Here is a 20,562-nt window from a genome sequence, read left to right on the forward strand (position 1 = left end):
TGTGGAAGTAGCATCTAGTGAAAATACTCAAGGTAAAAGTACCTCAAAACTGAAGCATCTCTGTCTGTTTGTGTGTTTGTGTGCAACAGTTTGTTTCAGTCCTGAAGAAAAACATTAAAGTTGGTGAAAAACTTCAAATTCAAATTGGCAAGAAAACTATAAATTTACCACGACAAAAGGAACAATAACAATAATAGACAATAAATATAAAATATGTCTTGTGTACAAAATTTTATATTGGCAAGGTGATGCTGTCTCAGGTGGGTGAACTGATGTCCTGCTTACAAAATCTATTGATGGCATGAGTTAGTATTTCAATTATCCTCTGCCTTCCAAACTTAAACTCAATTTCCATGTGTGAGTGATGCAGCATTTGAGTAAGAGTGTGTGAAGCAGGCCCAGGTCAGGATTGTCACTCTGCTGACTGGTCAGTCAGAGGCCTACTACAAGAGCTCAGGGAGGCAATGACGGAGGTCCAATCAGCTGTCCTGAAGACTGCTGCCACCCTGCGTCACAGTGGTACACACATAAAACACACATTCATTAAAGGACAGTGTTGGAAAGTAACTAAATGCATTTACTCAATTGCTATGCTTCAACACTATACTTCCTTCACAGGGCATGGCAAACAAGCATTTTATAAAAATACCAATGTACTTGGGTCTTGGGGAACGCCAGTCCAAAGCACTCAACTCCTAATTGAAATGATCACACACTATTAGGACTCTGTCAGTCATTTTGAAGGCTTTGTGGAAAGATTGTACTTGGGATAAAAGCTCTAATTTGCATTCAATTAAAGTATACAGTATTCATTTTATATAATGACTTCTTTCCTAAAATAAAATAATTTTTGTACAGACAACATTAATTACAAGTCTAATTATACCTTGAAAGGAAACAAGAAAACATTTTGCTATGATTGTTGTTTCTTATAGTACTTTATTCTTTGGGTCTACAGGGACCCGATTTGTTATTCATTGTATATTAAATATGTTGGTAGGATGAGAGTTAAAGTTCTGTGCATATACCATAGACTGTTTCTCTCACAATATTGCCACCATAAAGCACAGTTCTGTGCCATTAAAACCCACTAGATGGCACTGTTTAGCCATATTTGCACTGTGTCGCCAGTACAATAATAAACAGTAAATTAGTCTCACTGCAATTCCACTCACTGCCGCAACACAAGCACTTAAACCACAGTAACCCACATTGTCAATGAATGCCAAAGCAATCCAAAATTAAGAATAAAAAAACAGGTAGAACGTAATATTTTCCCCAATGTTATAGAGGATCAAGATCTGGCACTGAACATCAACTCAGTTTAGTTTTTCTTGAATTGTTATCATCACTAAACCCTTCAAACACAAAGGTTTAAAAAGCCATTAAATTATATACCTAAACTTGTCATTATAAATTGTGCTTGGTGCCTTCTTTTGTGAATCATGTGACATTCACACTGTGATTCAGATCATGACAGCTTTACACGACATGTCTATATAAAAGTTAGGGACTCTTGATAGAGCTGCGGTGGGAGGGCTCCATTCAACCAGCTAAACAACAGTTTTTCACTTCTGCTTCTCTGAGGAAGTAGGAAGGCACATGACCTGGGAAAGCTGATGTGAGTTGCTCTGCTTGTTCAAAGTTCAGTCTGTGCTTGGTGCAGATTAGTAAGGGGCGGGTAGTTTTACAGAAGGGTCTACACAGTAAGGGCTTGTCATGTGTTGGCAGGTCTCTGCTTGTCTTTCCTCCTGACATGGACAGAGATAGACCATTCACTCAGCTGGGATAACACAGCACAGCGGACAGGCTCCTCTCAGAGCCTGGAAACTCCCAGATGGCTCTCACACAAGTACAGGTAATAACATTAGGACTAAGCTGTGTGTCGCATGCATGACGTTTCTTTTGAAAAACATACTGTAAATTAGATCACATATGTGTTCTTTTGCTGTGACATACTCGTGTGTGTGTGTCAGAATGTGAAATCATTCTCAGAATCATAAATATCTTTACTGGCAGTCTATATATACACATACAAGGAATTTGACACTGGTTTAGTGGTTGTCAGTGCACTTATTGTACATGCAACACAACAAACTTTAGAAAGATACAGAAAGAATGCCTGTATTGTCGGTTTCACTCATACACGAGGAAACATCAAAGTATTAATGAACGTCTGTGGAATGTGAGCCGCCTCTCCCTTTACATATCATCAGAACTGATTCTACTGGCTCTGGCTAATCAGTTTAGCGGTCTGTCTCTACCAGTTTTCCTCATTGTTCATCATGAGTGTATGTGTGTGTGTCTATAAACAGAGTGCCCAAAATAATACCACTGTAATGAGGAACCAATGCTCTAGTCAAGCCTCAGTCATACAGTGACGCGCGTAGCAGAACTTTCCGACACTTGTGTAGTGTGATAGAGAAGTGTAACACTTATGTTAACAGCCTCCTGTCTGAGGGACCTACATCTGTAGTGGGATTATTTCACTTTATCAATAGCTTTGAGAATAGTAGGGCAATCTTGAGAGGGGAAGCAAGGGGTTTTTATCAGTGTCACATGTATTCAATTTTATAAGAACAAAAGGTCCTGTTTGCCATCTTTTGCATGTGAGCACCATATATAGGGTCATACTATCAATGTTTTACTCAAAAGGTAAATTATAAAACTACTCAGACATTATATGCTCCAAATTATTGATAATTGGGCATTACTTTCACCATGCTGATCCCACAGAGGTTGATAACTAGTGTAGTAAACCAGTCGCGTGTGTGTGTGTGTGTGAGAGAGATTGGCACATGACTGACAGTAGTCTGTTCTTCTATCTCTACTTCTCTCTGTACACTGAGGGTAGTGGGGGAAGTTTTGGTAATGTACAAATTTAACCAAGGAAGTAACACAGGAAAAACATTTTTAAAGATATTGTAGCGATTATGAAAACTCAGGATTGAATAGGCTATGGATTTGTCACCTTTGTCTCTCTTTTCCCCCCCCTCTAGGACCAGAGTATCAAAGGGGAGAGGATCAATAAGGAAACTGGGGAGCTGAGCGCTTCAGGGGAATTGTCTGTGTCTGTGGAGTTTAAGGTGAAGAAAGTGGAGGGTTCTTGTAGGGACCCTCAGCCCCAACAGATGCTCAGAGAACAACTACAGGAGCTGGGAATTTACACATACTCAAGCTCTGACCACAGAACCGATTATGTTCCTTTAGAGCAGAGAGGGGAGCATCTAGTCAAAGTCCTGCCTCTCTTCATTCAGGTATGGACCACTGGGACTTCATCCTTTTTTAGACTTATATTTTGCAGTACGTCAATTAGCCAAGTCTGTGTTTGATCCTTGATTCTGAATGACTTCTGTACGTGTTTCCACACACACACTTTTCTATTTTAGTGGAATTTTAAGTGAAGCCGCAGCTCAAATCATGGAAAGGCTCAAAGGATGCCTCAGGCTATCATGGCCTCCAAAACAGCTTGAATTGACAATGAAAACACCATGAGACAGCAGTCAGATGTTTGGCCCTCAGCTGATCCTATCACCGTCCCTTTAATGAATGTTTATGTGGTCTCCCGGCAAAGCTAAACAGTTTACTAAACTGGAACATGAAACACAAAAGCACTAGAGATCCATGGCCTCTGGCTTTGCTTTAAATAATTGTAATAATGAGGAATTTCTTCATCACCGTGTTTGAATTGCATCACAGTTATGAAGAAACCTCACATCTTTTTTTACCCGTGCAACAGTCAGTGTAAATTCCATCACTGATCTCTCTCTCTCTCTCTCTCTCTCTCTCACTCGCTCTCTCTCTCTCTCTCTCTCTCTCTCTCTCTCTCTCTCTTCTTGCTCTCTCTGTGTTTGTGTTTGTGTGTGTGTGTGTGTGTGTGTGTGTGTGTGTGTGTGTGTGTGTGTGTGTGTGTGTGTGTGTGTGTGTGTGTGTGTGTGTGTGTGTGTGTGTGTGTGTGTGTGTGTGTGTGTGTGTGTGTGTGTGTGTGTGTGTGTGTGTGTGTGTGTAACACCATTGATCAGGCTTACAGCTGCAGACGTAATCACTCTTTAGTTGTGTAGCTGTGCATGTGCGTATGTGTAAGCCTCATGACCAGAGATTTGACCAGAACCTAGGGCCTTACTTAAGAACAGCAAACTCAGTGAAATGTAATATCCTCTTATGGAACTGAAAAGAGCATATACCATACCACTGGCGTCTATTATTTATAGCGTAGTGCATTAGCCAAAGTAGATGAGATCCAACTATAATACGGATACATTGTTTCATTGCCTCTTGTAATGCATCAAGTGTATTAGATGTGAACCTTTCAGAGCAGGATGAGAACATACAGTAGTTGGCAAAGTGCAACCCAGTGAGGATAAAATGTAATTTTATGATGTAAATTGTCTGTTAAAAACAGTTTTGAAATCATATCAACATGATATTTAAATTGTAGTTTAATGTTGTATATTGTTAGTTCATTGTCAGGGTCTCTAAGGTGTTTTTTGCCTGCCAATATTTGTGTGATAGACTTTCTCCTCTCTGATGGCAGGTCTGTGAGGATGGTGACAAACTGGAAGGATTGGACATGGAGGGGTTTGTGGCTCTCACGGCTGACACTGTCATCCATAACATCCACAACAGACTGGCAGAAAGGCCTGCAGGTACTTAACAACACACCAGCACATACAGTGCAGCTGAGTTACCTCGAGGTATTAGGACTTTGTGCCTTCTCTATCCAGTTCTGCTTTTTCTGCGTGCTGCGGTTTTTGCAAGTAGGCCAATATAATTTTTATATTGTAAATGTCTTTGATATTACTAAAAGTGAAAAACCAAAGCACATTCAATCTGTCTGTGGTTGATTTTGGAACCATGTTTATCTGTTTTTATGGAAGTAGATGCTATCTTTTTTTTTGTTGTTGCTGCTCTGCTCAGGGTTTTAGTTTGAAGAGGGCACTAGAAGGAAGCTGTGAAAAACACACTAAGTGTATTAAACCATAAAAGTGCCATGTCTCAACCCACTTCAGGACTAAGTTTGTCTTTTTATGGGTCACAGCACTGTCATATTAAAATCAAAAACAGGAACTTCTGTGTAACATAAAAAAACACGCACCTGCAAAAAAGACACACAATGCAAATTTTGTCTTCAGAAACAGAAATGAATAATTTATGAGAAAAATTCCAATATGCATGTTGTTTTCTAAGAACAGAAAAATTAAACAATTAAACAATCAGAATAAATGAATTATTTGTATGACAAGAGATTGCAAAGAGAATAAAGTGCAGTATGTACTGTAGCAGTCTTCTTTTCTTTGTTGGACTCAGTTTAAAACCATGATCCTTAGGCCTCCTGAGTCATGGTTCAGCACACATTGAAGAATCTTTTGTGTTATCAGAGGGTGCTCGTGATGAGGTAGTGCAGTTCTTCCAGAGGCAGGGTGAGGAGACAAACTGTGTGGTGGGAGAGAGTCCAGGATGGCTGCTATTAAAGTCTCTGTTGCTGCTGACAAGTGACAACTCAGTAAGTGATTAACAGTTAAGACTTTTTTCCCCCATGTATTCTCATGTTGTCAGAGTCTGTTTTTTGTTTGTTTGTTGTTTTTTACATTTGATGGGAGTCACATACATTATATTCATCATGTTAACAATTGCTACACATATCTTCACAACACTAGACTGACACTAGACACTTTTTCTTTCGTTTGCAGGATATACTGTCCTGTATAAACCCAGGACTCCCGGCTGCTCTAGTGAAATGTTTGTACTTGCTGGTTTGCATTCCAGCTAAGAAGGAAAACATGGCCATAGAAGAGACCTTCCAGGAGTCGCTAACACAGGTGAATAATAGCTGAGGAAATGACCTGCGTTTTATTTCTGTGATGTTTTTGTTTAATCAGCATTTTTCTTCCTTCTTTCTTCTTTGTTCTGCAGTACTTCTCTCTAGTCTCTTCCACATCTCTCTTTTCTCTTTGTATTTTGGACTCACTCACCCTTCCCTCTGCTGTTTTGTTAGGTTCTCCTCCAGCTTTGTAGGCACCCAGTCAATGTGGAGAGGCTGGTAGAGACTCAGGAACTGCAGTGCTTAATCATTGGACTCACGTCACTGTGGGACCAGACCAGTGCCTTGTGGAGGCATCAGGCCTCCCGTGTCCTCAAGGCAGTCTCTGCTGCAGCAACAAGCAACACTGTCCCAAGCTTGTTAGGTGAGCTAACGCAAAACTATTGGGATAAGTAACATTAGTTGCTTCCAGTTATATTAGACTAAATTCCATCAATTCCACCAAAGAGACTGAACACACGTGGTAAAGTATTAAAAACATCAGAAAACAGGCTTGACAGAAAGTGAATAACTTGATTTTATTGGGGAAAGTTATTTGTGCAGACTGATATTTTTATTCCAGTAATGAGTTGATTATTCAGAGACCCATGACCACACATACAGCAGAGAGACATGCAGCAAGTATGTTTCACATGATACCTCAATTAGCGCAGATAATTGACTCAAATGTTCTGATGCACACATGTTTATTTAGATCTGCTTTGGACATCAATAAATTACCAGAATGTCATCATGTTCTTTGCTCACATGATTCTATAGCTCTGATATAAATTGACCATACATTATGTTAAGACTGGGATAAATTAAAGATATCAGTAAATTATTTTATTATGCTATATATCTCTCAAAGACGTTCTGATAAAGAGTAGCATGCTCAAAACATCACTCTTTTGTTTGTGGTGATAATTAGTATTTTTTGCATTGGGGTCATTTGATTTTCAGACTATTGTTGTGATGTACTGCATGTATCTTTCTTTTTAGGCAAGAACTGTGTTCGTATCTGCATCCAGAACCTGTTGCACATCAAGGCTGATGTCTCTGGATCACTACTGGCTGAGGTAGCTGTGGCTGTGTTTAGCTTCATTAGAGACACATATCCCCTCAGTCCAGCCCTCTTCACCGAGTTTGACACCAACAATGGCTACAAGGCCCTTGAGAACATTCTCAAACGGTGAGTTTAAAAGACAGAAACACAGAAATACTGCAATTAGATGACTATGAGAGTTCAGGATTAGGAATGAATGAGACTCTCTCTGTGAGAAAACACAGTTATTTAAAGAAATGAAAAGGCATCAAAGGAATTAGATTTTTGTGTCTTTGGTCTGTTTTTAAGCCAAGAGAAATGCATTGGAATTTTCTGTTGTAAAAATACATCTCCATCAAAGCACTCAATGATTCATATTACTCCACTAGTAGAGATATTGGTACAGAGAGTTCTTTACTTCTCTTTTGTTGTTTCTGATCATTATACCATCATAAGCTGTGAGGAAGGTGTGTCTGCGGATCAGTTCCAGTCAGTGGAGGAGCTGCTGGCTCTCATTGCATCATTCACCATGCTTGGAAAAACAGAGCTGAAAGTGGCTCTTTGTGTCAGCAACCCTCAACCTCCAGGTTTTAAGTTTGACCCGGCACTCACCAAGGGTAGGTCACCACAAGTCCTACATTGTTATTCTCTGATCACACCATCTGACTTTTGTCTAACAGCTGATTGGTCCATGAGAATAGAAACTAAACAACCATCCCATTATTATGACTTGCATGGTTCAGCAAAGATTGGCGTAGAGGGGAAATGGAGCTCCCAAATGACCACATAGTTCATCCCTTCTTTGCACTTTTGCCCTCATGTAACCGACCCAAGCTGCATCACCCCCTTTTACTGAGTTCCCACACACACCCACTGCTACCCCACTGCAGTGTACACCACCCCCCAGCTTAACAGGAAGCTGAGGTGATTATGTCTGGGATGATGAAGTGGAGGCTTCTCCTTTAACTCTGTTAGTGTGCCCAACATCCATTCACCACTGGCCTACAGCAACCAGCCATCTATCATAGATGCACACACACCTCCATCCAACACTCATAAATAGAGTGTCCATAATAAACACACACTTACCCATCCAAACATACACACAGACACACACACTCAGCAGCCATCTATCACATCAAGGAGTGTATCTCTTTCCAGCAGAGGGGCCAGGGGCTGTTTTGTGCTGATCTTATTTTGTTCTGATGCAATTTTGATTAAACGTGCAAATGAATCCTATTACTAACCAGGTATATATTTATTTACAACAAACACAAGTGTGTTTTGGCCTCCAAATCTAAGACCTTCTCTAAATATTCTGACAATGCAGCAAACAAACTCTGATCAAAGCAGATTATGCTGCATTTCTTTCACCTTCAAACATGTGATGTTGTTTGTTTTCAATCTATCTATGTATCTTTAACTCAATTGCTTATGGAATTCAGCATGCACTCAGTGTTAAAGGTTGTTTGTAATTTATTGGTTTTCATTCCTCTATGAAACTGACCTGACCTTGCGAAAGCAAAATCTGATAAATTGAACTTTTAAAATCTTTTGGCTAAATTGACCTCAAGCTGATCTTGCTTTGCAGTATAGACTACCACAAGGATACATTCTATCCTAATTCAAAATGTTAACATGCAAACTATTCAATATGACCAGTTGTAAAGTGCTAAAACATACTATGATGAGTGGAGTATAATGACACTTTTCAATTCTTTATCTCCTAATGTACCTTTGTCTCCAGGTTTGTCAGTGAAGAACCTGCCTGCTTTCCATCTGCTGCAGGCCTCCTTGCTGAATTCCAAGGATTCTCTGCTGTGTTGCCAGGTCCTTCGGACCCTACAGACTATATGGGAGAGGGACCCAGCCAATTTCTTCCTCTTGGAGTGGACTGTCCAGTCAATGGCTCAAGTGGCTGTCTGTGTGTGCCATAAACCAGCACCTGTCCATAAACTGTTCTTTTCAATGCTGGAGATGGTACAACTTTTATTGTCAAGTCCTTGTACATACTTTTCTTTGCTGCAATTTTTAGGTCTGATAAAATGCTGGGTTTCCTACAGGTAATATTCAAGCTGAACTACATTCCCCATGAGACTTTGCATTGTGTGCTCGGTGTGCTTAAGCAAAGTTGGGCTGGGACACTGGCTTCAGGGGTGGCAGGGACAGAGTTTGGAGTTGTGGCTCTCAAATGTTTTCATAGGTAAGCAGTGGTAGTAAGTTACTACTATAATACTCTTAGCATATTCATACATAGAATATTTTATCTTAAATTCACCCACATAATGTTACTCTGCTCATTGAAACAGTTGAGGTAATTCCACATTTTATCTTGTATAAATACAGTATATTTTTAATGGAAAAGAGCTGGCTATTTTCTAGCCATAGTGTATTTGGTATAGTCTCAATAAGATGTTTCTCATCTGTTCTGTAGGCTGACAGTTCACAGCGGTATGCTAGCAGAGGTGCTAAGTGACTTGGGTCTGCTGGAGCTGCTGCTCGGGGAACTTCGAAGGAGAGCTAAGATCCTCAGGAAGGCTGGAGTTGTCTCTGCCCCTCAATCAAGTATGAACCAAGATGTCTTGTGTTTCCACCTCTGATGTAATCATGATTGTAAAACAGCTGAAAGTACAAAGACAGTGATTGATTGAAATAACACCAGCATTACAGTGAACTTGGAATTGAGCAACACACTGTGTTACAATTTAGTTATTTTTTAAATAAAACATAAACATTGCATCTTAGGCCTGCAAGTGTAGCTCAAAAGTCAAATTTTGTTTCTGGAGCACCCTGGTGGTTGAGTGGTTAGAGTGCATGCCACATAATTACAGCGTCCCTGGTTCGAATCTGGCCAGGGACCTATGCTGCAGTTCATTCCTCTCTCTCTCTCCCTACTTCCTATCGGCATCTCTGCCAGTTACGATGTAAATAAATAATAATAAAAATAAGTTCTTGTGCTCTTAGATCCACAGGAGCTGCCAAGTGTGGAGGACAGTGAGAGACTGCTCACTACCTACATGCTTCAAGTTGTGTCAACTCTTACTCTGCGTTCAATCAAAAACACAGGTATACACATCCACTTGTTCACACATCCTTCAGTTTTTTATTTCCTTACTCTTTCACTTTCTGCCACCATTTGTTTGTTTCTTTATTTATGCTGCATGTGTGCTCCAGTTGCAGTGCGAGACCTTGGTATGGTTCCCTACATAAAGATCTTTTTGGATGAAGACAAATATCGAGGTCCAACTCTGAGCATCTTAGAGCAGCTAGCTGAGATTAACCCTGATGAGTTCATGAGTACAGCAATAGGAGCTCTCTGTTCCTCTACACAACAGGAACTTGGGTTGAAGCGGGACCTTCTGCAGGTACTCACATCTTACATGCACCCACACACACTCATTCCCAGGCAACAGCATACACACATCCTGAAATACTCCGATATGCCATGATCTCACCTGAACTGTGAGTGTAGTCTCCACTGTACATCAAATCATAACAAATTGTAATGCACTTAAAACATAATAACCTAGTGAATTTATTTTCTTAGCACGTGGGACCCTGATTACATTATAGACAAATGCAGATTGATTTGCTAAAACAGGTTTAGCTGTTAACTCTGGACCGATTTGATTAGGCCAGCAGCACTGTGCTGTGGCACTCTGAAGATTACCACCTTGATCAGATCAGTGAATGGGACAGAGATTTGATTAAGCCTAACTAAGTTACACACCTACTGTATGTGTCCGTTTTTATAGATGGCAGCGAGAACAGCACTCACTTGCAGATATTGTGTGTGTTCAATGTGTGTGAGTCTGTGTGTGTGTGTGTGTGCGCTTGTGCTTGTTTATGCACGCACGCAGAAGCCTATATGTGTGTGTGAGCTTTGTGCTAACATAGTTAAAGCAGGTGGCAATCAGATTGGGTACGACCTGGGTTGGCAAGTGTTTAGAGCCATTGTGATTACTCCAGTTTCAGTTAATCACATTTCCCTCTGCGTTCTGCCTCACACATTACCTATCTGATGGATTAGCTCTCTAAATTGAATAAAGCTAATGTGATTTTGTTCACCTCCAAAAACTAGTTACCTGAAATGATTTATGATATATCTATATGTTTCATCTATTTTTCATTACATTTTTTTAATTGACAAGAGCGATCATTTTAAAAGCTGAGAGATTGAGGAAAGCTTTGTGTCTATCAGAATATATTCTCTGAGGTTAATTGTTACACATAATAGACAGAGTTAAGCTTTACTGTGACTTGGTTATTTCACAGCGCAGTGTTCCTCTTTTGAAATGATCCGTATGTCTGATTGCTGTCCTTTGTGTGTCAGTCTGTGCTGAAGGTGCTGGAGAGTCCTAATAGCTGGGATGCTTTCAGACGAGCAGGGGGCTTCACTGGACTGCTCTCACTGGTGGTTGACATGGAAGGAGCTCTGTCTGACCCTCCCCAGGGAGAAGTGTGGAGGTCCCTTGGTCATCAACAACTGCTGGATCTCCTCCTTCTCATTCTCCACATCCTGGCCTTAGCTGTGCATCTTCACACAGTAAATGCACACCATTTTGAGACTGGCGGCTTTTATGAAAGGCTGGCAGAAGCTCTGCTGCAGCTGGGCTGCTTCCACACCGACGGCCCACAGGATGGGAAGTGGGACGGAGAGGAGGGATGCTTTCCCAAAACTGCAGAGGACGACCAGTCTCCAGGAAAAAGCTTTCATCAGTTTGTGGAGTTAGCAGAGGCTCCTGTGGATGCCTCAACTACCTCCACCAAACTGCAGTCTAATCTGCCTGTTACTCTTCGGACATGTATAAGGCTGCTTTCCTATCTTGACCAGTTCGCCACAGGGACCTACTCTCCACAGGGGCTAAACTTTGGACTAGAAGCTGAGGATGTGTGTTACAGAGATAAAGATAAACTAAATGGCTCAGCAGTGAATGAAGGTGTGTTTTCAGGATCCCCTCCTGTCCACTTGTCATCAAGCCCGAAATCCATAGAGGACACACTGGGAAGAGCTAGAAACCAACCAACCAATGTTTCTACAGTCTGCTCAGAGTCTCAGTACAGGTGGATATCTGAGTCACATTTACAATAAAATGAATTTATATACAAGTCAAAATTATAGTGTTGAGTTGGGACCATATGTAATCTCAAGTATCAAGATGTGTTTTTCTTTTTCTTGGTTTACAGTCGGTTTACCTGTCATCATGCTATTCTTCATCCAGGAGCAATTCGAGTCATTATGACTCTTCTTCCATCAGTGTTTACTCCAGAGGATCCACAGGTACATTTCTAAGCTGAACATGTCTTGTTCCTTAATGTTTTATACTACTTCATACAAGACAAGCCCACCGGTATCAGACAGACTTGTACTTTCTCTGCTTAGCTCCAACTTAGCTGCCCTCCCTTTTTTTCAGCTTTCTATGGAGGTCCAGTTCTCGCTGGCATACCACATTCAGGCTGTGGTCAAATCTGAGCAAAACAGGCAGATAGTGTGTGAGGGGGGACTGGTCTCCACACTCCTGACTTATTGTCAGAGCATGTTGCTGGCTCCAAAGCACCCGTTACATCTACCTGTTACACGTATCCTGGAGAAACTCTCCTCCCAGTCCATCACACACTCAGACTTCAGGTGAGATATGCTCAGCCTCTGAGGTTCAGATGGATTTTGTGTGTTTTAAATGTATTTGTACACGCACAATACTGTATCTGATATGTTTGTTACTTTTCCTCCTCAGAAAGTTCCTGTGTTTAGGAGACCCTCTTATGTGTTTGGCAGACAAAGCATCCATGCCATTACAAGATGAATGTACCCCAGTTGTCAAAGCAAATGGTAAATACTTGCATTGTGACTTTCTCAGTGTTGTTTTATATTACTACTACTGTTGGATGTTAGATATAATAAAAACACAGACATGAAGTCAGTCACACACGTCACACATCGTAATTTGTTTGTGTTGTTTCTGCCAGGTGAGAGTACAGAGGAGGACACCTCATCGGGGTCTCCAGTAAAGACACTGAAGCGAACCTTCAGCCTTTTAAAGTCTACAACTCGCAGTGAATCCCCTGTTGGTTCGGCAATGCCCATCCACCAGATCATCAGTCTGGTGTCCATGACATCACCCCGCACATTCAGACCGCACAGAGTCTCCTCTTCACCTGCCTTTGTAGAATTTGACATGAGTGAGAGTGGATATGGGTAAGTCATTGTTTTACTGGTTTTCAGTGCAGTCATGCAGTATCAAATAGATTTGACTAAAAGACTATTCAGTGATTCTTTTAGTGATTCCTAAACAAAATTAGTAATACAGGAAAGACATGTTATTTTTCAGTCATGATGATCAAAATCCCACATAGGATCCCACATAGATTGTACACGTGCTGTAGTTTAAAACAACTACAGAGTAAGGGTTGAAAATAAATCACTGGATTTGGTTTGAGCTCACTCTAATGTTCAGAAAAATGTCACCCCTGAGCAGTCAACATCATTTTTTTCACTTATTGTTTGGCATGTGGTAATATTCTTTGCAGCTGCCTTTTCCTGCCTTCTCTGGCCACAGTGAAAGGAGTAACAGCTGATGCAATCTCAACAGGTGGAATAGGAGGAGGTAAGAGATTAGTCTGCATGTTGAATATTTTCATATTTGTAAATATATCAAAATAAATGGTATAATGATCCCCTTCTTATTTTTCAGACTGCCGAGGTTTTCCTCCTACAGCTGGTCTGTCATTTTCCTGCTGGTTCCAGATCAACAGGTTTAGTTCAGCCTGCGATTCCCACCCAATCCGATTACTGTCAGTGATTCGCCACATGTCCCGGACTGAGCAACAGTACATCTGTCTGTCTATCTCCTTCTCTGCCTATGATGGCTGTCTGGTCATCTCCACAGAGGAGGAAACATTTACATACCTGGGTAACTGTGACAAGGTTTAATCAAAATTTGCCCTCAGTGAACTTTACATAACATATATTGATTGACAAGGAGTTAAAGGAATCTGTTTAGCTTTCTAGCATTCTCTCTAGACTTCCAAACTGTCAGCTATTTCTTATCAGTCGTGTTCAAAATGGGGACAGCACAACAGTTTTTACTAGTCTTTCTTCTCATTTAACAGATATGATGGAGCCCGAGATGTGCACCCCTACGTCTTTGCCCACCTCATTGAGGTTTCGCTGCTCCAGCATGCTGGTCCCAGGTCAGTGGCACCATCTGACTGTGGTTATGGCCAAAGATGTGAAGAAGAGCTGCCTGACTTCAGCCTACTTCAACGGCAAGGCAGTGGGGACAGGAAAGGTAGGACAAGAGGAGACAGAGGAGCTGATCATTGATTCAACAAAATGAATGAATGTAAATGCAACAAAATAACATCTCATATCTCCACCTTTTGTGTCAGATGAAATATATTCAGCCGTTCCCTGGCCAGTATGTCTCCATGGACCCCACAGCTGTGATTGATGTGTACGGATTGATAGGTACACCACCCATTTGGAAGGAGCATGCTGCTCTAGTGTGGCGTGTTGGTCCAGCTTACCTGTTTGAGGAGGCGTTGAGCCCTGAGGCTGTTGCTGTCGTATACACACAAGGCACCGCCTACCTGGGAAATTTCCTGGCTCTGCGCAGCAGTGGTGAGTCACAAGATCTTGTGATGAATGATTTGTGCTGTTTGTTGTTTGTTTACCCTCCAGTAGGTCATCCTGGAGGAATCTTCAAATTTATTTCATGTGGTTTATGAGTAACATCTTCGAATAAGATAACATTTCTTTCTAGATTCTTTATGACTGTAGTTTAGATTGGATTTTGATGCAGAACAACCATCATGTGCATGCAGAATACTTTAAGATTAATATTTTATGATTAAGATGCATACCTGAAATATATTAATGTATTTAGGTCAGTATTATGTCCATTATTGCTCAACCTTGCTCTTGCAGAATGGCATGTAGGATACAGTTCAACTTACCTGTGTTGTCTCACCTCTCTCTAGGCCATGATCCAGATCCTGAGTCTCTCCCTCGCAGGTTAGTTCCTGAGGAGAGGATCTCATTTGGCATTAACCCTGCAATTTCTACATTAACAACTGTCGCACAGATCAGAGAGGATTACAATGAGGTGGACTGTAGACTTATTGCTAAAGAGGTATGGTCTGACCTGTGTTGAAACTACATTATGTGTTTGTTATTTAGGTGCATTGTAGCAGTCATTTTATCTAATTACAGATGGGGATAACATCTCGAGATCACTCCACCCCCGTGTTCCTAGCTCGAAACATCAGCCAGCATCTGAATGGAACAGCTCGCACTATAGGAGCAGCCTTGGTTGGGCATTTTGGTGAATATAGTTTTTTTTTTTTTTTTTTTTTTAAGTGTGTATGCTGTTATGTTGATTCCTGCAAACACATTTGTTAAGCTCATGGTCTTTCCCTTCTAGGTGTGCGTACATTTACCCCCCGCAGTGCTGCCAATGGTTTCCTGTATGTTGGTGGGCCTACAGTTGTTCTCAGTCTAGTTGCAATGGCGCCAGATGACAGCTCTCTGTATGCAGCTGTCAAGGTTCTTCTCTCCGTGCTGGAGACTAATCCTGCTATGCAGCAGGAAATGAGCCGCATCAACGGATACAAGGTCTGCTTAAAGTCATTGGAGTAGCTATGTATAAGCAACAACATTTGCTACCTTACTATTGTGATGTTTTCTATATAATGTTCTCTCCTTGTAGCTGCTAGCTTTCTTGCTGAAGATGAAGAGCAATGTGGTCAGCTACAGAACATTTCAGCTCATTCTGTATCTCTCGAGTTCAGTGGAGCTGAGCTCTGGCTCTGCTTGCCCGCAGAACACATCTGCTTTCCAGGCCCTGCTGTCAGACCTGGAGGTAAGCATCTCAATTTAAGGATAGCTAATCTATTAATCAGCTTAATTATCATTGAATTCATTTTTTCAATATCCCTCTTTTCAGGTATGGCAGAACACATCAGACAATCTGGATCTTTCTGTTCTCAACCACTTTGCTGAAATCTTGAAATCCTCAAGGTAAATACCACTCTGTGTGTGTGTGTGTGTGCGTGTGCGTGTGCGACCAGACTAACACAGAGTATGTTGTAGGTTTAATCTAATTCATCATTAACTCACAGGAAACTAGTTTTGTAATACTGAGTACTGAAATAAAGAGGATATTGTTCAAGACTGAGGATAGACCTTATCAGCTGTTCTGTCAACATCTGCAGCAGCCTGACATCAGTATCATGAAAATGTATGACAGGAATAGTCCAGGGAATGTTGAGCAGAATCAGTCACAGAGGCTGAGGAGAAGAGCATGACTGTACGAGTGCATGGATTGCTGAATTAGATTTTCTGTCTGTGGGAACAGATTGTGATTGATATTAATGTTCTCTCTGTTTCACTCTCTGTGTCCTCAGCAATGACAGCAGGATATCTGAGGTCATGCACAGCGTAGGCCTGCTACCAAAGCTGCTATTTGAGCTTTCTGATCCTGCTGTGACCTTTCGAAAGGCTAATATAATTTCTTGTGTCATTACAAGCCTTCTGAAAACACACTTCACCCCTCTGGACATAAGCAGGTACAGCCTGAAAATGCACCAGTTGCAAATAAGCTGCTTCTGTTTTCAGTTTTCACATGACATTTTTTGGTTTAGCTCTGTATTTGAAATATGATCTTTATATTTGATCAGACTTGGGCTCTTCCTGGTCTACACACTACCTCCTCTCAGTAACGTGACTGAAAGCCATTGCATCTCTGACAGTGATCTTTACCAAGAAACTACAGGTAAAACAAGTTTCACACAATAACATCTTAATTAGTTATACCAGTTTCTTCATGAATGACACAACTTGTTGCAGTACTTGTAATCCAGACTTGTCTTGTCTGTACTGTAGCTCAGAGTTCTGGTCCAGCCAGTCTCATTTGGATTCGTAACCAGCTGTTACTTGCTCTTTGTGAAGTACTCAGCTCAGATGGCCTTCTAATCAAAGAGTGAGTGGCATCTGTTATTGCTTAGTGAAACCAAAAGTGGAACAAAAACACCTTTTCTCAGTATTTCATGTACCATAATGTCAGTGCAGACATGTTAACCCTGTATATTGTGTTCTTATTCTGCACTAGTCAACAAAAGGTCTTGTTTGAGGCTCTGGGCAGTGATTGGTTCCTGCTCTTCCTTCAGCCCCACCTTCACCCTTGCACCTTGAAACTGGGACTTGTCCTGCTCACATACTTCGTGTGCGATCCCAGCCAGCAGAGCATGTTCAGAGATGGGGTGCTCCCAGGAACCCTCATAGAGAGCATTGAAGAGCCTTCTGCTATCATGGGTACAAGTTGAATAATTAGACACAGCAGGGAGATATAATCATATAATAAAAAATGTGCCTCTTTCACTGAAATGATGAAATTAACTTTGTGTTATACAGTTCTGATATCTTAATTGATTAAACTTGTTAAATGGATGACACATTCTCTTTAGAAATCAACATTATTGGAATTTTATGAATATTTTTAAAGCCTTTTGAGTTTTCTTTGACATCACACTTGACATTACCATACTGCTCAATTACATTAACAACATTATCATTTAAAGTAATAATCTTAAAGATTTTCATTTAAATGAATGTCTGTTGAGTCCTTATCTGTCGCAGAATGAGGCAAAACAATGGTGATTGAGCCTCTGATTCCCCGGGCTCTTGGTGGTGACATTCCCGGGAAAAATCATGTGCACTGTTAGTCACACATTTTCCACCACTCAGCATTTTCCACCGCCAGAGAGGGTAGGCAGAGCTAAAACAATAGACTCACACTTAAACTCACTTTACATGAAGCAGCGGCCTCTGCTAGTGTTGCCTTAAATTGTTATGGAGCTGGGGCCCAACTGCCAACTGACTGGCATCACACAAATGACACTCTCTGGGAAGTGAGGTCCAAAAACACACCTGCAATTACCACTTACCACCATAGGTGCTGCCAAAGAGAATGATTCTTATGATTGTTACTTTAACATGATTGTGCATACATAATCCATACCATGATTGATATCATCAGTGCTGTGATATTAAGTTTATCCATAATGAAAATCTTTTTTAATTGAAAAATGTGTTAGCATGTTCATCCTAAATCAGATTTCATTATCCTTTGTTTCTTACCCTGTCACCAGACAACCTTCGGGCCCACTCTTGGTCATATGAGTGCGCCAGCGTCACGTGCCCAGGGTTTGTTGTTCTACAAGGACTGCTGGTGAGACACTCTCACCTGCCGCAGGTGTATGAAGCACTAGCTTATCTACTGCTAGGGAAGAGGGCCAGTCATACTGCAGAGGAGAAGGTGGGTATTTCTTTCATTTTGGAAATCATCATCTTCATCATACATACTGTAATTATCTTATTTTGCTTTTTACAGGTGAATTTGGATGATGTCCTACAGTCACTGATTGACAGTCAAGCAGACACTCCTGCTCATCAGCTCTGTGTTGAGGCTACAACAACACTGCTGGAATTAGTCAAAGTCATCACCAATCAAGTAAAAACATATATTTCCTTATATCTCCTCTATTATTGCCACAAATTGTAAATGTAGAATACATTTTCTCCTCACTAACAGTCTGTCTCCTCAAAATAGCAGAAACCAGGCAGTGATGCATCTTGGGAGTTGCAGCTACCAGCAAGTGTGATGCAGTTCTTTTGCCTACTCCATAACCTCCGACCCAGAGACCCACTGTGGGCATCTACAGAGTTTCTCCATGCACTCGCTAGTGTTGTGTTCCCCCTAGATGCTTCAGAGGTTTGTGTGTTATACATAGGGAATACTTAATCTAAACAGTTCTTCGCTTTCTGGGTGCTATTCACTGGTTGTCCAATTTTTTTTTCAGGGTGTGAATGAGCCTTGTTCAGTGAGTAAAGGTGAGGACGCATCCAAGAGTCATTCATCCAGGAAGCCAGTGTGCGACTTCATTCGTATTCTGCTGATGGACAGTCTTCTTAATGTTTCTGCCAGCAGCAACACACATCCTCTGGCACTGCTGCTAGAGGTGAATGCACACATATAAGCAGTCATTTATGTTGTTAACAGATCACTGTCACATTTCTTCATTCATGTATACAAACAGACATTTTTGCTGAAATGTATACCCTCTGAAAAAGGGTGTCCAATATATTATAATACTGCAAAACTCATATTTCTCCAGTAGGTGCCACTCTTTGCTCAGTTACTGAATAATGCAGAGCAGAGTTACTGATGATAAAATCATTTGCCACTAGGAGAGAGAAAATACCAATAGGCCAAGGGCTACAGATTTCTCTAGATGTGTTTTCAGCCAGCATGTACGCACACTGCCATCTACACCTACACTTAGGACAGCATATCACTATATAATAGAAAAAAAACCCATGACATTTAAAACTTTCCTTCTATATGTTGTTTTCAAAACAGTGTTGCCTTATGTTTTCTAACTGATTAACACTATATAAATGATACAGTTCTCTCCAGATGGTTCATCATTGGAGCAGAGGCAGAGTTTCCAGACTGAGCTGCTGGAGCTGATCATGGACATCATCCACATGCTGAGCCATGAGGAAGAGAACATGACTCATCTCATCTCACAAGGTACAACGTCCATGTAGAGTTATCTCAGAACACAAACTGGCCATACCTTTTGTGCCAATGCTAAAATAATCTAATCTGAAAGCACTGATTTTTACGGTTTCTCTTAGACTCCAACAGTGATAGACCTGAGGGGCAGATGGGCACGTTGATGGAGAATGTAGTGCTCGTCAGTAAGACTCTGCAGAAGAAACTTTGCAGTGGAACATTTCTGGGAGACTCAGAGAGTTTGATCAACTTCCTCGCAGATCAGATTGTGGTGGTAAGATCATCATACAAAAACATGTATACACAATGTACACAGACGCTCTACGAAAAAAAAAAAGAAGATTTTCCACAGTTAATCTGACAAATGAAAAAAAGTAGTCAATAATGCACATTTAGTTGAATTTTTATTGAACTGGTCAGCAAATAAATAAACTTGCAAAATGTTCCTCTGTAAATATTTTGATTGTCAATGAGAAGACTACTTTAACTAGTTTGAGTTTTGGATTATTATAATGTAAAATCTAAACCACAAGATTAAAAATATTTAACTTGATATTATTTTACACTGACTGATAACAGATACACTTCTGTATCCTTTCAGGCCCTGGAGAAAGGCCAAGCTCAGAAAGAAAAGACGGTGTCAGCTCTCTACTCGTGCATCAATAAAGTTCTGCTTCACTTCCTGTCTCAACCTCGACATTCCCAAGAGGAAAAGGAAGGTGTCATCAGGACGCTACAAACAATTAATGAACGCTGGGATGTTGTCATGGCAACTTACAATGCAAATGTGAACTTCGTTACATGCCTTCTTCATTGCCTGTTACTAATACGATCTGGAAGGTAACCCACATGCAGACACACACATTTGTATAGATGAAACCAGAATTTGCATTTGCTGCAAATTCACAAAATCACACTTTTTTTTAAAGCTATCCTGAAGGTTTTGGATGTGTGGCACAAAAAGTGCGCAACAAGAAAGTTTCAGCCCACCTGTTTTCCAGCGTAACCAGACATTCTGCCAATGGAGCAGATTTTACCACAGGTATTGGTGCGTTTATTTACTTACATCACTTTATCTTGAAATTTTCCTCAATGGACTAAGTTTATTGAGGTTTACTGGGTCACTTGAGAGTTCAGAA

At 40.9% G+C, this 20,562-nt stretch overlaps 1 protein-coding gene across 1 annotated transcript in view; it reads left to right on the forward strand.

The window, feature by feature from the left end:
• Positions 1–1,690: 1,690 nt before the first annotated feature.
• wdfy4 (WDFY family member 4) overlaps positions 1,691–20,562 on the forward strand; it is a 38,054-nt gene continuing 19,182 nt past the window's right edge. Inside the window, exons 1-39 of the mRNA XM_053333084.1 lie at positions 1,691–1,858; positions 3,000–3,257; positions 4,535–4,646; positions 5,379–5,503; positions 5,691–5,819; positions 5,996–6,185; positions 6,803–6,992; positions 7,302–7,462; positions 8,593–8,825; positions 8,909–9,048; positions 9,280–9,410; positions 9,810–9,911; positions 10,020–10,210; positions 11,179–11,909; positions 12,033–12,126; positions 12,260–12,474; positions 12,581–12,675; positions 12,813–13,041; positions 13,374–13,450; positions 13,538–13,756; positions 13,956–14,134; positions 14,235–14,466; positions 14,826–14,977; positions 15,058–15,169; positions 15,269–15,459; positions 15,554–15,706; positions 15,791–15,864; positions 16,251–16,412; positions 16,524–16,618; positions 16,729–16,825; positions 16,955–17,157; positions 17,994–18,160; positions 18,236–18,355; positions 18,455–18,616; positions 18,705–18,863; positions 19,312–19,438; positions 19,546–19,697; positions 20,025–20,263; positions 20,353–20,465. Coding sequence (XP_053189059.1) covers positions 1,838–1,858; positions 3,000–3,257; positions 4,535–4,646; positions 5,379–5,503; positions 5,691–5,819; positions 5,996–6,185; positions 6,803–6,992; positions 7,302–7,462; positions 8,593–8,825; positions 8,909–9,048; positions 9,280–9,410; positions 9,810–9,911; positions 10,020–10,210; positions 11,179–11,909; positions 12,033–12,126; positions 12,260–12,474; positions 12,581–12,675; positions 12,813–13,041; positions 13,374–13,450; positions 13,538–13,756; positions 13,956–14,134; positions 14,235–14,466; positions 14,826–14,977; positions 15,058–15,169; positions 15,269–15,459; positions 15,554–15,706; positions 15,791–15,864; positions 16,251–16,412; positions 16,524–16,618; positions 16,729–16,825; positions 16,955–17,157; positions 17,994–18,160; positions 18,236–18,355; positions 18,455–18,616; positions 18,705–18,863; positions 19,312–19,438; positions 19,546–19,697; positions 20,025–20,263; positions 20,353–20,465 — 6,532 coding nt within the window. The 5' untranslated portion in view covers positions 1,691–1,837. The remainder of the gene's footprint in view (positions 1,859–2,999; positions 3,258–4,534; positions 4,647–5,378; positions 5,504–5,690; positions 5,820–5,995; positions 6,186–6,802; positions 6,993–7,301; positions 7,463–8,592; positions 8,826–8,908; positions 9,049–9,279; positions 9,411–9,809; positions 9,912–10,019; positions 10,211–11,178; positions 11,910–12,032; positions 12,127–12,259; positions 12,475–12,580; positions 12,676–12,812; positions 13,042–13,373; positions 13,451–13,537; positions 13,757–13,955; positions 14,135–14,234; positions 14,467–14,825; positions 14,978–15,057; positions 15,170–15,268; positions 15,460–15,553; positions 15,707–15,790; positions 15,865–16,250; positions 16,413–16,523; positions 16,619–16,728; positions 16,826–16,954; positions 17,158–17,993; positions 18,161–18,235; positions 18,356–18,454; positions 18,617–18,704; positions 18,864–19,311; positions 19,439–19,545; positions 19,698–20,024; positions 20,264–20,352; positions 20,466–20,562) is intronic.

Source organism: Scomber japonicus, chromosome 14 (assembly GCF_027409825.1).
Source record: "Scomber japonicus isolate fScoJap1 chromosome 14, fScoJap1.pri, whole genome shotgun sequence".
Lineage (NCBI taxonomy): Eukaryota > Metazoa > Chordata > Actinopteri > Scombriformes > Scombridae > Scomber > Scomber japonicus.